This window comes from Perna viridis, chromosome 12, assembly GCF_037379345.1.
Source record: "Perna viridis isolate PV_CMFRI_1.1 ecotype Kerala chromosome 12, ASM3737934v1, whole genome shotgun sequence".
NCBI lineage: Eukaryota > Metazoa > Mollusca > Bivalvia > Mytilida > Mytilidae > Perna > Perna viridis.
In genome coordinates, this window is record NC_142456.1 from 36,120,712 (window position 1) to 36,134,031 (window position 13,320).

Sequence of the window (13,320 nt, forward strand, 5' to 3'; positions counted from 1 at the left end):
AAGTTGTTCAGGATAAAAAATACGTATAAGAAAAGTATAGGGTTCCATTCAGTATTTTATGAACTGTAGGAGTAATCGCCCATCAATCTTTTTTAAAAATTAAAACTCGCGTATAGAGACAAAATCATAAGAGATAGAGGTGTAATGTAAATGACAAAGTTGTTCAGAACAAGAAACTCTACAAGGAAAGTATAAAGGTTCCATTCAGTATTTTCAACACTGTAGGAGTTATTGGTCAAAACCTGTTTTTTAACGTTTTTGTCATAGCAACTGCCATTTTCTAGTATGAAAAGTACCTAGCAACTACATATTTTCTTCCTCAGTAAGTTAATAGCTTCTTAAAAATACCAATGTCAAAGATCAAAGGTCAAGATCATTTGATAATTCAATCGAAAACTATTTGTCGAACAGATTTTGTTTCCAAATTCTTCAAATTTGGTGAAAGAAAAATAATGTTAACTGCTTTCAATCGACTTATAAGCCTTTTCTGCTTCGTTTGAAATGTCGTTATGTATTTTTATCTTAAAAAATGGTGAATTAAAGGAATTGGTGGGAAAACACCGATTCACGACATTTTGCAAAAATTCAAAAAAAGTAAAATAAATTCACCGCCTTGGGATTGCGACACCAAAATATAATTTACTTGGTCATTTCCAGTGTTTGCAACAAATTTTATTACGGTCAATCCCCACAGGGGGAGGGGGACCTTATTGTAATCGCCAATGGGGAGGTGGACCTTACTGTAATCCCCACAGGGGGAGGGGGGTCTTACTGTAATTCTTTTGATTATTATTACTTTTCCTCCTTTAAATTAATTCTGAAAATTGATTTGACAAAAAAAGTATGAGACAAATTATTATGAGACTTCAACTATAGATCTAGATCACAAGGACTATGCGTTACGGACTTGCAGGGAAATGACAAATTAACGCGCCTTGAGTTACCTCCCCAAACACCGATTTGTCGTTTTTTCCTCTATACGAAAAAAACTTCCATAGATAGAGGCAAACTGACAAGTGCATAATGTTTGTCTTGTACTTGGTCAAAATGTCCTGTAGATCAAAGCATTCAAACTACTCCTTGTATGAGTTATATAACTTTTTTTAAACCGTAAGGCGTAGAAACATAAGACTTTTACCATTCATCCTATGTGACATATAGTGTTTCCAAAATCAACAAATTCTAGCAATAAGAACATTCTTTTGTGTTATTGCAAGTTTGTACACTCAAGGATGCTAAAAACTGTGTTTGTCTGGAACCATTGAAGGAAAAAGTCCATTGATATTAAGGACTATATTCGAATACAATGCATTCGCGTGGTGCGCTTTGCACAGTGAGAATCATTTAATTTTAAACTTTTTCGTCTGCTTAAGTGCCTACTGTTTATGTTGTCTTGTTACTTTTTTGGTATCCCCTTTCCTTTGTCTATGTTTCCAGAAAATAGTATCATATATCTTCATTAATAAATCATTTCGATAATAATTAATTAGAATATTTTAGCAATAAAGATCATTAGTCAAATAACAGTTCTTCGAAAAATTATCAACATTTTCTAAACTTTCTCCGTATCTTTGCTCTTTACTATTCTAAATGTACGGATGTGAATACTACTTAGTTGATATCGTATCAACATATCAACTCGAAATATTAACTCCTATGTCTTATTGGGCAGTCGACGTCAGAAAAGCACTTAAATTCGCCAGAGAAAAGCGGGCAATCTCGATTGACGAGGGAAGGCCGCGTGGAATAAAGGATTATTTAAAAATATAAAGCTGCTGAACAATTATTTATTAACACACAAACTGACGCATACAATGAATACCAAGATAATATTTTTCGTCAAATAGACGAGGCTACGGAATGTGATATTAGGTACTTCTGGAAATTGTGGAACGGTTCAACAAAGAAAATAACTGCTACATGTAAAGAATTGGAAAATTGATAATACCACATTCAGAAATCCTATTGACATAGCTAGCATCTTCTCAAAATTTTATAGCAAAATTGCTGATTCAACTGAAAGTCGAATCTATACATAATCTTTTGGCAATACACCCGATGAAGTCGAAAGTCAAATGTTGAACGATCATTTTTCCATAGGAGAAATAGACACTGAAGTGAAATCACTCAAGTTACATAAGTCCCCTGGAGTAGACAGAATTAATAACGAGCATTTGAGATATGTGGGAAAGAAAATGTTATTACTGTTAACAAAACTTTATCATCATCTCTGTTGGTTATATTCCAAATACATAGAAGAATGGTCTTATTATTATTATATATATATATATGTATGTATGTATGTATGGGCATAAATGATAAATCGTAACTAAGGGTTAGTTGCTCGCAGTAACTTTTTCTATTTTCTCTTGGGAGAATAACACTTTAATAAAATGATATATTCACAGCAAAACAAAATGTCAAACATAATTCATATTTATAGATTATCATACATAGATTCGAAAATTATATATAAATATCATTCAAACATACCACATTAAAACATATAACAGCAGTAGGTACGTCGGTTTAAAGGTATTGTGAGCACATTCGATAACGTAATGCTGCAGCGGGTAATGAGATGTATATAACAAAGAGTACAAAATTCAGACTTAGTTCAACATAACAAGGTAAAAAAATGTCTCCTTGGTCAGTTTTAAGACGCCACGCACAGGACGAATGCATCATTAAGTCATAAAACAGTTGGTGGCATCTGTTACATTCATTGTTGTCAATGTTCGGCTCTGTGAACATCGCCAGATATCTGCAAGTATCTGGGTTCACATTGAATGATTACAACCGTACTATAAAAAAGTATTAGAGTACAAATGATGAATAATTCGCCAAGATTTGCCTTCAACCTTCAGCTTAAACAATTTACGAACCGGATGGTGTCACATGCTTCCCAACTATCAAAGAATACAATAAACATTACAGAGTAATTCAATATTATGGAATATGGTTTCATGAAATATAAAGGAGGCTGTATTTGAAACCGCCCTAAAATCCCTGATGAAGAGGAGCACGAAAAATATCGGTTGTCGCAAAGTGGAACAGTAAGCGATTTAACAACAATTTCTCATACTTTCAATGGGTATGATAGTAAACAAGCTGGACTGTAGCTAACCGGAGACGATTTAACTTTTGTGTCCGCCTTTGTATCAGCCTTCCATTGCTTAGGATGTTAGATTTATCCACGGTGTTATTAAACAGGAAAGCCAATGTCTTTTAAGCAATTTGGTCTCCATAAAATAAATGTTCATTATGTATCTAATCCAGATTGCAGGCATTTTACATCTCAAGTTCCTTGGTATTTTTTTTCAGTTTCCTTTTCAGTCATTACCCAACCAACCTGTAGATTGAGTTTGTACCTGACTGTATTTGTTTAAGTATCATGGAAGGTTATAATATTGTCAAATATAATATCGTTTGAATGTTTATACCATTGTTCAAAGTAGTTGGCAAAGCCGCCTGCAACAGATTCGGGTTTTCTGTCGGATACAATTATATCCAGTAGACATTGTTTTGGGCTTTTGGCATATGATTGTTTTCCAAAAGAGTCTTATGTCATATTCTGCAGTTGTATTGATATCATCAAGAGTTTGTTTCATGTACTGATCATAACCTGCCGTTTGAATATTTCTAAAATTACGTTTAGCTCGTTTATAACTTGAATAAGAATGATGCTCCATACCACTACAAACCCTTAGATACCAAAATGTTTCGCATTCCTCTTCCAAGCTTATGCGCGACCCGTCATTGTCCCACTACGGCTGTAATAGCAGTTCAATATAGATTTTGGGACCACTTTATCTGCAGTGTCAAGTAGCATTGATTCGATTCATTTTAAACAGTCACTTATTGTCATAATATAAATCTATTCAGGAATATAACAACATTTTTTTCTAATTCTTTTTGGTAGCTCTTAATTATTTTCTAGCAGTTGTGAAATTGCTCTATATCTATGTAGTGATTAAAAAGTAAATCATTGGAACATAAAAATGTAAGTCAGAGAAACTACTTACAGATCCCCTTCTCAGGATTTCATAGAGGCTTACTCGTTTTACTAAAACCTCCTGGAACAGAATATAAATATATATAAACATAATGACATGCGTTGTTTTGTTTGTGTATGTTTTCCAAAAATGAAAAAAAAAAACAATGAAAATCTGGTAAAACAAATTAGTTTAGTGTCTAATTGAATACCGATGAAAAACATTGAATTTCAAATGCATCAAAATCCAAAAACATGGCCTATTTTATACACCTTTTATCCATATAGTCAATCGGTAACTAAGCCTTTTCTTTCAATATTCACTACTCGCGTTCATGGTACTATCTACAGGAAACAACTTAAGCAATGTACTTCAGACAAGCTTTCACAATGCCCCGAACATTAAGAATATTGCCGCTTTTCCGGCATACAAAAGCAGTCTCGCGCATTGATCGTCTTCAGGTTGGGGCCTGGATGGGTGCAAGAATGCCATCCACATATATTGCCATTTTGATAGAAGTTTTCTTTGTTTATGTTTCTGCTATTCTAAACTTTCATGGAAGTATGAAACAAACATCAGTTGAAATCATGCATTTTGTAATTGATTTGAAATGGGGTAAATATGAAATACTAGTATGTCATTAGGTTGGAATGCAATGTCGTAAATTTAATAAATGCCAAGAAATCCCCGAGGAAGTTCTCGTTCCGTCACCTAAGGTACTACTACTTAGGGGCGGATTCTGGATCACAGGTAAGGGCATAAATAGAATATAACGCAGAACGGAGTTAGGCAAGAAAATGGGGGGGGGTGGGTGGGGGGGTTAAGAATCGTTAAAAAAATCAACATTTCATGAAAATAATATTACCACAAATTTAGAGCGGCATTCATCCGATCCATCCTACGCCCGGTACAGACAAGAGCTACTTAAAATTATGTGCATTTTGCTCAAGTGATTCCCTTCACTCTTGGCCGAAGCAAATTTCTTGGAATGAAACTCGACTGTTTAGTTTTATTGAGACATGCTATTTCCACCAAAATTTCTAGAAGCATTATTGAATGGTGCTGTTTTCCGAACGAATATTGTTGTCTTTTCGGAAAGATTCACATTAATTTCATTTTCTAAAATTGAGGTTCCCATTATAAATTTCTTACAAAAGTAATGATTCAAGTTGTTACCGGGTACATGAATTTCTGAAAAAAGATGAGTTTTTTTTCCACATATATTTATTTCATAAATTTCATAAATAATGTTGCTTGAAGTGGTAGTGTCTGAAAGTTTGAACTTGTACCATCAAGAGTGGATAAATAATTTAAACAACTTATTACTGAAGAAGAATCTTTATACAAGGTATTTATGATATCCAGGCCATGGCAAAGTTCATCAAAAAGAAATCCATCGGAAATATTGTCAATTTTAGCAACATTCAGCTAATTATTTAATTAATTAGTTAGATAAATGTAATATAATGTATCTTTGGACACATAAATGCCCACATAAATAAACACATCTGATTAAAAACATAAAAAAATCTACTTAAATCTACTGTGAAAGAACCCTAGATCTCGTTCTGGGGGTATCAGTTTTCGTGGTTTCAAGCGACGGAAATTTGGTTCCCAACGAAATGAAGATTTCCATTGATAAGTATTCTGAAAACCTAAAATACACAAATTAAGAACCAACAAATTTGTATTTCTTCCCCAAACCCTGAAAATTGTTACCCAAAAACTAAAGTACTTTCACAGTATTTGGTTTCTACAATAAATAATGGCAATATGAAATACAAATATATCTTACATTTCAGCTCTTGTGGTTAATAGACAACAAATTATAATAACCTTCCATTTTTTGTAATATATCAAATATAAGAACACCGAAATTACAACTGAGATAACTTTGTAATAGGGTAATATTCTTTTTTTTCTCTCATACAATAACAATTAGGCACAGTAACTTTAACATGGAGATGCCCAAAATTAAAACTGAAGTCTCCTATACAACTATTTTAATTTTTTAGTGTCAAGTCTCTGAAAGATTCAGGCAGTGATGAAACATGGTATGACAAAAATCAACATTTTGAAATATTAGTTTGACTATTTGTACTATCAGAATCATGAAAAAAGACAAGATATTCCATATCAGTTTTCTAAGCTGGATTATAATTTAACTGAATTGCACTGATAATGAATATTTCAAGGGCAGATAACTAAGTTAAAAAAACTCATTTTTCTAACATTCTATTGAAAATTTTTAGAGCAAATCCAGTGATGCAGAAATCAAATAAAGGTCTCTTCAAACAGAGAAAACGTCCTTAAGTGAAATTATATTGTCAAATTGATGGGGTTTTGACATGCATGTTGATGATTTTTCCCATTTTGCCTGATTCCTACAGAAACTTACACTTAATAAGAAATTCAATAAGTAAAGTTACTCTTTATACAAGCAAGCATAAGCTGTATAATTAAGGGATGAACAGAATAACCTCTTGTACTTGTTCAAGATATGCCCAATAACAACCAACATTTCATTGACAAAAAATAGCAACAAAACAAAATATAAATGTACGTTAATGATGAAATAACATTCATGAAAATGTGACAAAAACACCATGTAGCAAACCATGATCAAATGCTCCTCATATGATGACCTTGACTTGATGCCAATGTAAAAGGTTGTGTTTTACACACACACCTTTCATTAGGTAAAGTAACATTGGTACACAAGTAAAAATGAAGTTAAGTGTCCAAATGTCTTCATATTTTTAAACAAATGGAAAATGATAAGGATTGGTATGGAAATACATGTTTTTTTATACACCTGGACAGTAAATGTTGAAGGTCTTCATCTGTAGGAAAAATAAATATCTTTTGCATGAAAAAATAAAAAGTACCATGAAATAACCATAGTTGAAAAAGTTTCATGCATTTTTGTTGATCATAAAATTAAGGTTCCGAGAAAAATCTAAAAATTTCCACTGAAAACTTTCTTATGAAATTCACAACCTAAAAATTACCCAAAAAACATTTTACAAACCACTAAAAGTGGTACCCAAAATTAAATATAAAATTAGTAATTACAATACAATTTGGAGATTAAGATGATGGAATTTGTAAGAATCTGGCAATATTGAAAAATAAGTAATCATGCTTAGGAACAGATGAATCTGACAATGTGGGCACATATTATCTATTGATTATATTGGAGACTGTGTAATTGACAATTTTTTTGTCTTTCAAATGTCAGAGGATGCAGAAAAGTGAGTTCAAAGTTAAAATAGAATGATGCAGAGGGGAGTGATTTATCTCCCTTTGATGATGAACTTGAAATGCATTTCATATATTCATACCTCTAATTACTGACACTAAAAAATAAATGAATGCCATTTCTGCATTTCAGATAACATTTTCAATAAGATTCATTGAAAGACATGTTTTTTTTTCATGATTCACCCACTGCCTGATTCTTACAGAGAATAGCACAAAAACTGTAGAAATGAGTTGAAAATTTCATAGTAACACGTAATTCTTAAAACAAAACCACACGTATCTTATCTAACCTTTCATCATGTTAATAAATATTGCATTTTATTTGTTCCCACTATGACTACAAAAAAATATGTCCTTGGTCCTAGAATAAAACAGTTATAAGTAAAATCTCTCTTTCAATTTTGTTCCTTTACAATTCCCTTTTTTTGACACAGTCAATACTGATTTCGCTTTGGTGTCATGTGACACCCATGATGCTTAACAATGGCAATGTAACCAATCGAGTTTACAACCTTGCATTTCAATGGACAAAAGTGATAACCATGAAATTAAAGGCTCCATTGGGGACATTTTTGCCCAAAATATTTTCAATCAGTAACTGTCTTTGAATTTCACTTTATATTGGATAATTGTAAATAGTTTACTTGTTGAATAAATTAAATAATTAATTGAAGTATGAAACATAATACAGTGATCAAACAGTTTACTAATTAAAATCTGAAATAAAGACTCTCTTATTACGCCAGTTTTGTCACGGAGGCTCAAATAAAGGGGTTGCAATGACAGTCAGCATACTACATAATTTTAGTAGCACTCCAGCTAAGAATCATGCAAAATGTAACTCATGGTTGGAAAGCATACATCATTTTTATTTTTGATATTTTAAAATGTTATAGTAAAATGAAATCAATGTGGCCTTTCATTTAACCCTTGTTCTTGGGAGATAAAAATTATGTAGATTATATTGTAAAAATCAAAATTAAGGGAAATAAGTATGTAAATGACACTAAAATACAATAGAAACTGTTGGATTTCAATATGGATTATCTCCTAAAAGCAGAAAGATTGGAATAAATAATTAAATATTCCATTAAATAGAACTATAAAGCAAATTAATAACAAAAATAACAATATCAGCCTTTTTGGGGTGAATCACATTTTAGAGAATTTGCATGATTCTTACAAAAACTGCTACTTAAATTGTTTAAGAGGTAAAAGAGTGTCATTATGTATTGCATTATTGAATATGACATATAAACAAGAAAGCGAGAAATATTTTTTACTTTCACTTTTAAAGATAATGCTTGTTTTTTTATTTGGAACTGTTGTTCAGTAGCATTGAGAGATTTAATTTACTTATTGTTTTCTATTGTAGGTTAGAATATTGGATATAAATGACTAGGTCAGTTTATTATTAATTAAATAAAAACAAATAAAAACAAATTAAAATAAAAATAAACGAAGCAGCAGAAAATCATTTTAAACACTCACTCGGTAATGGCCCTTAAATTTGGTGAGAGCTACTGAAATTTCTTCTGTGATTGTATAGAATTATACATATTGGCTACCAAAGCTCACCAATCCAAAATTTAAGGTTTATCCATTTGATAAAAGGAAATTTATGTACAGTGAGAAATAGCTGTCAGTCTAAACTGTCAGGAAAAAAACATGTCTAGGAACCAAGGACTTGATTTTAAATAGCCATATTTTAGTCCGTATTTCCTTTGACTCTGCAACCCTCCTCTTTTTTATTTGGATATTGATATGTCGGGTGCCCAAACCGAGTTGCATGGTCAGAGGAAATTCGGACTAGCCATACATGTAAAATAAAAAATATTTCTGGGGCTGATCACACTATACAGGCAATGTCTTCGCAGCTGTCTTTGAAGCTGCAGCATAAAATATTTTAGAGAAAAATTTCAGTCCTGTTTGTCCACCAGGGATGTAGCTGACAATATACCTACAAAGATGCAAAATATGTAAGTCAACTATAATTTTAATAGTGTCTAGTTTTTCTCAGTTGTCCGTTTTCAATTTTAGAAGCATTTATTGAAACAAAAAATTTTCTAAATCATAAGATAAAACGATAACCCAACATATACATGTATACCATACATTCAAATGAAAAATTTAAAAAAGATGATGTTTTTTGCAAAAATGCATCTTTTATCCTAAAACAAAAGAGTATAAAAAATCACACTGTAATGCAAATATAAGAAGATTCAAGTTATCACTTGCAACATAGTTACAAAACTTACCACACTAATGCTGAAATTTGTAATACTGCAAATATAACTGTGAAAACTGTACTCCGCAACTGTAATGAAAGCAATTCATATTATTTAAGTACAGCTCTAGATAAAACCAGACAAAAGCTTATGATTAGTGATTCATGCATTTCTTAATCCCAAATATTTTTTAATTGGAAATCCTTCTGTAGGTCCCCTAGAAACTGGATTGAAAAATAAAAGTGCAAATGAAAGTTGCCCACTGGAGATATTAACACTTAAAATTTGGTTAGGTTCTACTACAGAAAAGAACAAGAAAACTGCCAGCCACAATTTTTACACTATGACCATTCAAAAATTATTTCATGATATATAACATATTTAAGGAAATGAATGTAGGAAGAACTGATTCAATGATTATCTTGAAATATGCTGAATCACCCTCTGCCAGATTTTCGGACAGAACTACATACAAGAAGACTATAAAGGAATTGATCATGTATACATATGTAAGGTTATCATAACTGACAACTATTCCAAATGTTATTGGAAGCTAAACTTTAACAACAGAGGACTGTCACATTCACCATTTACAATGTACATCAAATCTGGTGGAAACTAGTTTATGGTTTCATACTATACAAAGAAAGGGTATCAGATTTGAAGGCTGCAAGAGCAGTAAGAGTAAATATCTGAAATGCTTCTATATGTATCATTTAAAAATTCTTTGTACAAATAGAGTAATCAAATAAAGTTTCTGTTCCCTTGGCTACCATTAAAATGTTACTGGATCTTACATCTGCTGACCCAAGTTGACCTTAATATATTTAAAGAACTGTTCTGGAACAGACGTGAATATGAAAGTCAACTGTTAAAATTTATTTTACATGGTAAATAAAAATTCTGTATAGTAAAAGCTTAGAAAATATTTTCAGAAGTTTGGATACAAATATGCACAATATCACAACAGGGAATTTTGTTCGTAGTTTCAAAGTTTTGATGATTCTTTGACTATAGGGTATGTAAATGTAAGTCTTAGCACATGACTCCATGGTTGCAGGAGAATGAGTCCTCGTCTACCATTCAATTACATGGAGATTCCTTCTTAACAATAATAAATTCCAGAAAGGAAAATGAAACTAAAACAAGACCCACAAACCCTTTTGCATACCATACCTACCCATAATGAAAAATATAAAGTTGCTAACATGGAACCAAAATAAGCTGTTGTAAATGGCAGTCTCTGAACTGAGAACAGATGTTTAATATGATTCATTGGTCCCCATAATAATGAGAAACTGAAATTACAAAAACATGTGATAGTATGTTATACTTTCTTTATAATATTCTGTTATAAGGGAGATAATCTGTGATATAAAATGTGACCATCAGGTACTGTTGGAACTGTGTAAAACTGTAACTCAAGCTAAACTGTCTCCCAGAAAAAGAAAAAAAGGATGTGTATTTTTTTTAAACTTAGTTTTGATTATTTGTTTATAATCTAATTCAACTTAAACAAGCTTTCTGATTGGTTGGTTCTCTTTGAGCAAACCAGGTTATTTTGTATAACCTGGCTTGGTACTATGATGTCATTAATGTTGGTTGGTCCCCACTCCAAAAAAGAATAGTAGCTAAGATATCATATTACCGTATATTATATTGCCTCAGCTGTGTTGATACTAAGTCAAATGGTGTATTCTCAGACTCTTGTCCAATATTCATTTTTTTTTTCTTCTTTGTAATTTGTTCTTGGTCACGTGTGTCGGAATTTTTGAATGGATGAGAATCCTATGTTAGGATTTAAAAATCAATAAAAATCAATAAAATTATTTTGTTTTTTTATATTTATCTTCTATACAAACTCTACATTTTTCATGCAATCAAGATGTCGTCAATGTTATATTACCAAATTAGTCAATGAATTAGGTTCATTATCATGGTTATTGCACTGATGAGTATATTTTATCATTACCTTGAAATAATAAATAAACTTCCGAGTGTATACAAAACTGCAAACTTTCTAGCTTTCAGTAAAAGCAATGGAATGTATAGGCTAGCCTGTAAATAGAAAAAGAAGGTTAAAGGTCAAGTTCAAGGATCTGCAAAAACTCCAACATTATAAAAATATTAACTACATCAATATACCCATTGAAGTACTGCAGTATCTTTTTTCTTGTATAGTGTTGTTTGTGCAAATACCTTAGCAATATTCTACTTCTATTTTAATTCTTGAATTTCTGGTCTTCCCTTAGTTCTGTCTTATGGAACGGGAGGTTCATTGTCAAAATGTGTCAAGACTCAAGAATAATGTTTGATTACATATTAAATAAAATTTATGTCAGAATATGACAGGTAATTTGTACCTTTAAAAAACCATCTATACCCCTAAATACCAAAGGTTGTGGCGCATCAACTAGCAGATGCAAAAACTAGCGGGCATGCTGTACATGTACATGTATTCTTACCAGTGAGAAACAAAATGTTCCCATCAACAAACACATCACAAATCCAAGGATTCTCTGTTTCTTTGTCTTAAATGAAAGTTAAGGATAAAATTAATAGCATAAAACAGACAAATTAACTACATGTATATACAATCTATAATTATTATTACAAAAATTTTACATGTTTACTAACACCAATCTGGGTCAGTGATCTGGGTCTGCTAGCCTTAAATCTTGTTTGCCTTATATATAAGTCTATAATTTAAGTAAGAGTAAGAAATACATGTATATTGGGATCCACAACAACAGCAGCAATAAGAAAAAAGTTATACTTTAATTCTCACTTTGCAGGGATGACTTTAGGAGGTCAACAAACAAAGTGGAAATTGGCAAAGTAAATATACAGGGAAAAAAAAGAATCATAACATTAAATTTAAACATTAGCAGAATTCCACTTATAAACAGAAAGAAATCATCCCTCTACATGGTCAAGATAGTATTATGTAACTTTTTAATGAGTAAGAATATATATATATATATATATATATATATATATATATAGCGGGAAGAGACTCCAAAGTCGAATTAACTCGGGTTAAATGAACACACAGCGAACAGACACAACACCATCTAACAGCTCCAAAATAGGATACCTAAATTGCATTCAAAATTACTACCCCATCATGAGTTACTGATGTAAGATTTTTTTATTCGTTGGTTCACCTTTTTCCATGAATATTATTTATTTTGTATTTATTCTGGGATATGTACATTGATTTGTCTATCGAATTCAGTCTACATGTATATACATCATTATGAAATTGAGATTTTGCCCCAGACGCATATAACAAAGTATTTTTTTTTTATTTGGAATTATTTTGGATTTAACTTTAAGAAAATAAGTAACTAGAAAATATTTATAAAAAAGTAACTTAAAATGGCTATTTAAATATCACTACCTACTACAATGCAGATAGTTCGTCCTGTCACACAAAATTAATAGGCAAAATTCAATGACAAGTTGAAGAAATGGTAAACCTACAAGACTTGGGAGGTAAGGATCTTGTTGTGCTTGTGAGAACCAGCCATTTGCCACGTCATTTGAATCACTTGGTGTCGATTTGTCTGACTTGTTGAAAAAGTTTAACTTCCCTAAACCAAAGCTAGATCCACTATTATCATCTGACAAGGAAATTTGTGTGTCTTTTTGATTTCTGGAGAGATAATCTTTCAGATCCTGGCCTAGTCCAGACATATTTGACAACTCAACGAATAATCTAGAGAAAGACCGGCTATTTCGAGACTTCCGAATGTAAACTATCTAAATATAACGAAAATATATCTTTCGGTTATTAGTCTAATTACCTAAGTTTCGACTGGTTCCTTGTT

At 31.6% G+C, this 13,320-nt stretch overlaps 1 protein-coding gene across 1 annotated transcript; it reads right to left on the minus strand.

The window, feature by feature from the left end:
* Positions 1-5,396: 5,396 nt before the first annotated feature.
* On the minus strand, positions 5,397-13,204 carry LOC148602136 (uncharacterized). The gene is made up of 6 exons (XM_088555306.1): positions 12,974-13,204; positions 11,953-12,018; positions 11,460-11,545; positions 10,668-10,785; positions 9,518-9,576; positions 5,397-9,219 (listed from the first exon to the last, which is right to left on the minus strand). Exons 1-6 carry the CDS (start codon positions 13,184-13,186, stop codon positions 9,114-9,116), a joined length of 648 nt encoding a protein of 215 aa, XP_088411432.1. The 5' UTR covers positions 13,187-13,204; the 3' UTR covers positions 5,397-9,113.
* Positions 13,205-13,320: the final 116 nt, after the last annotated feature.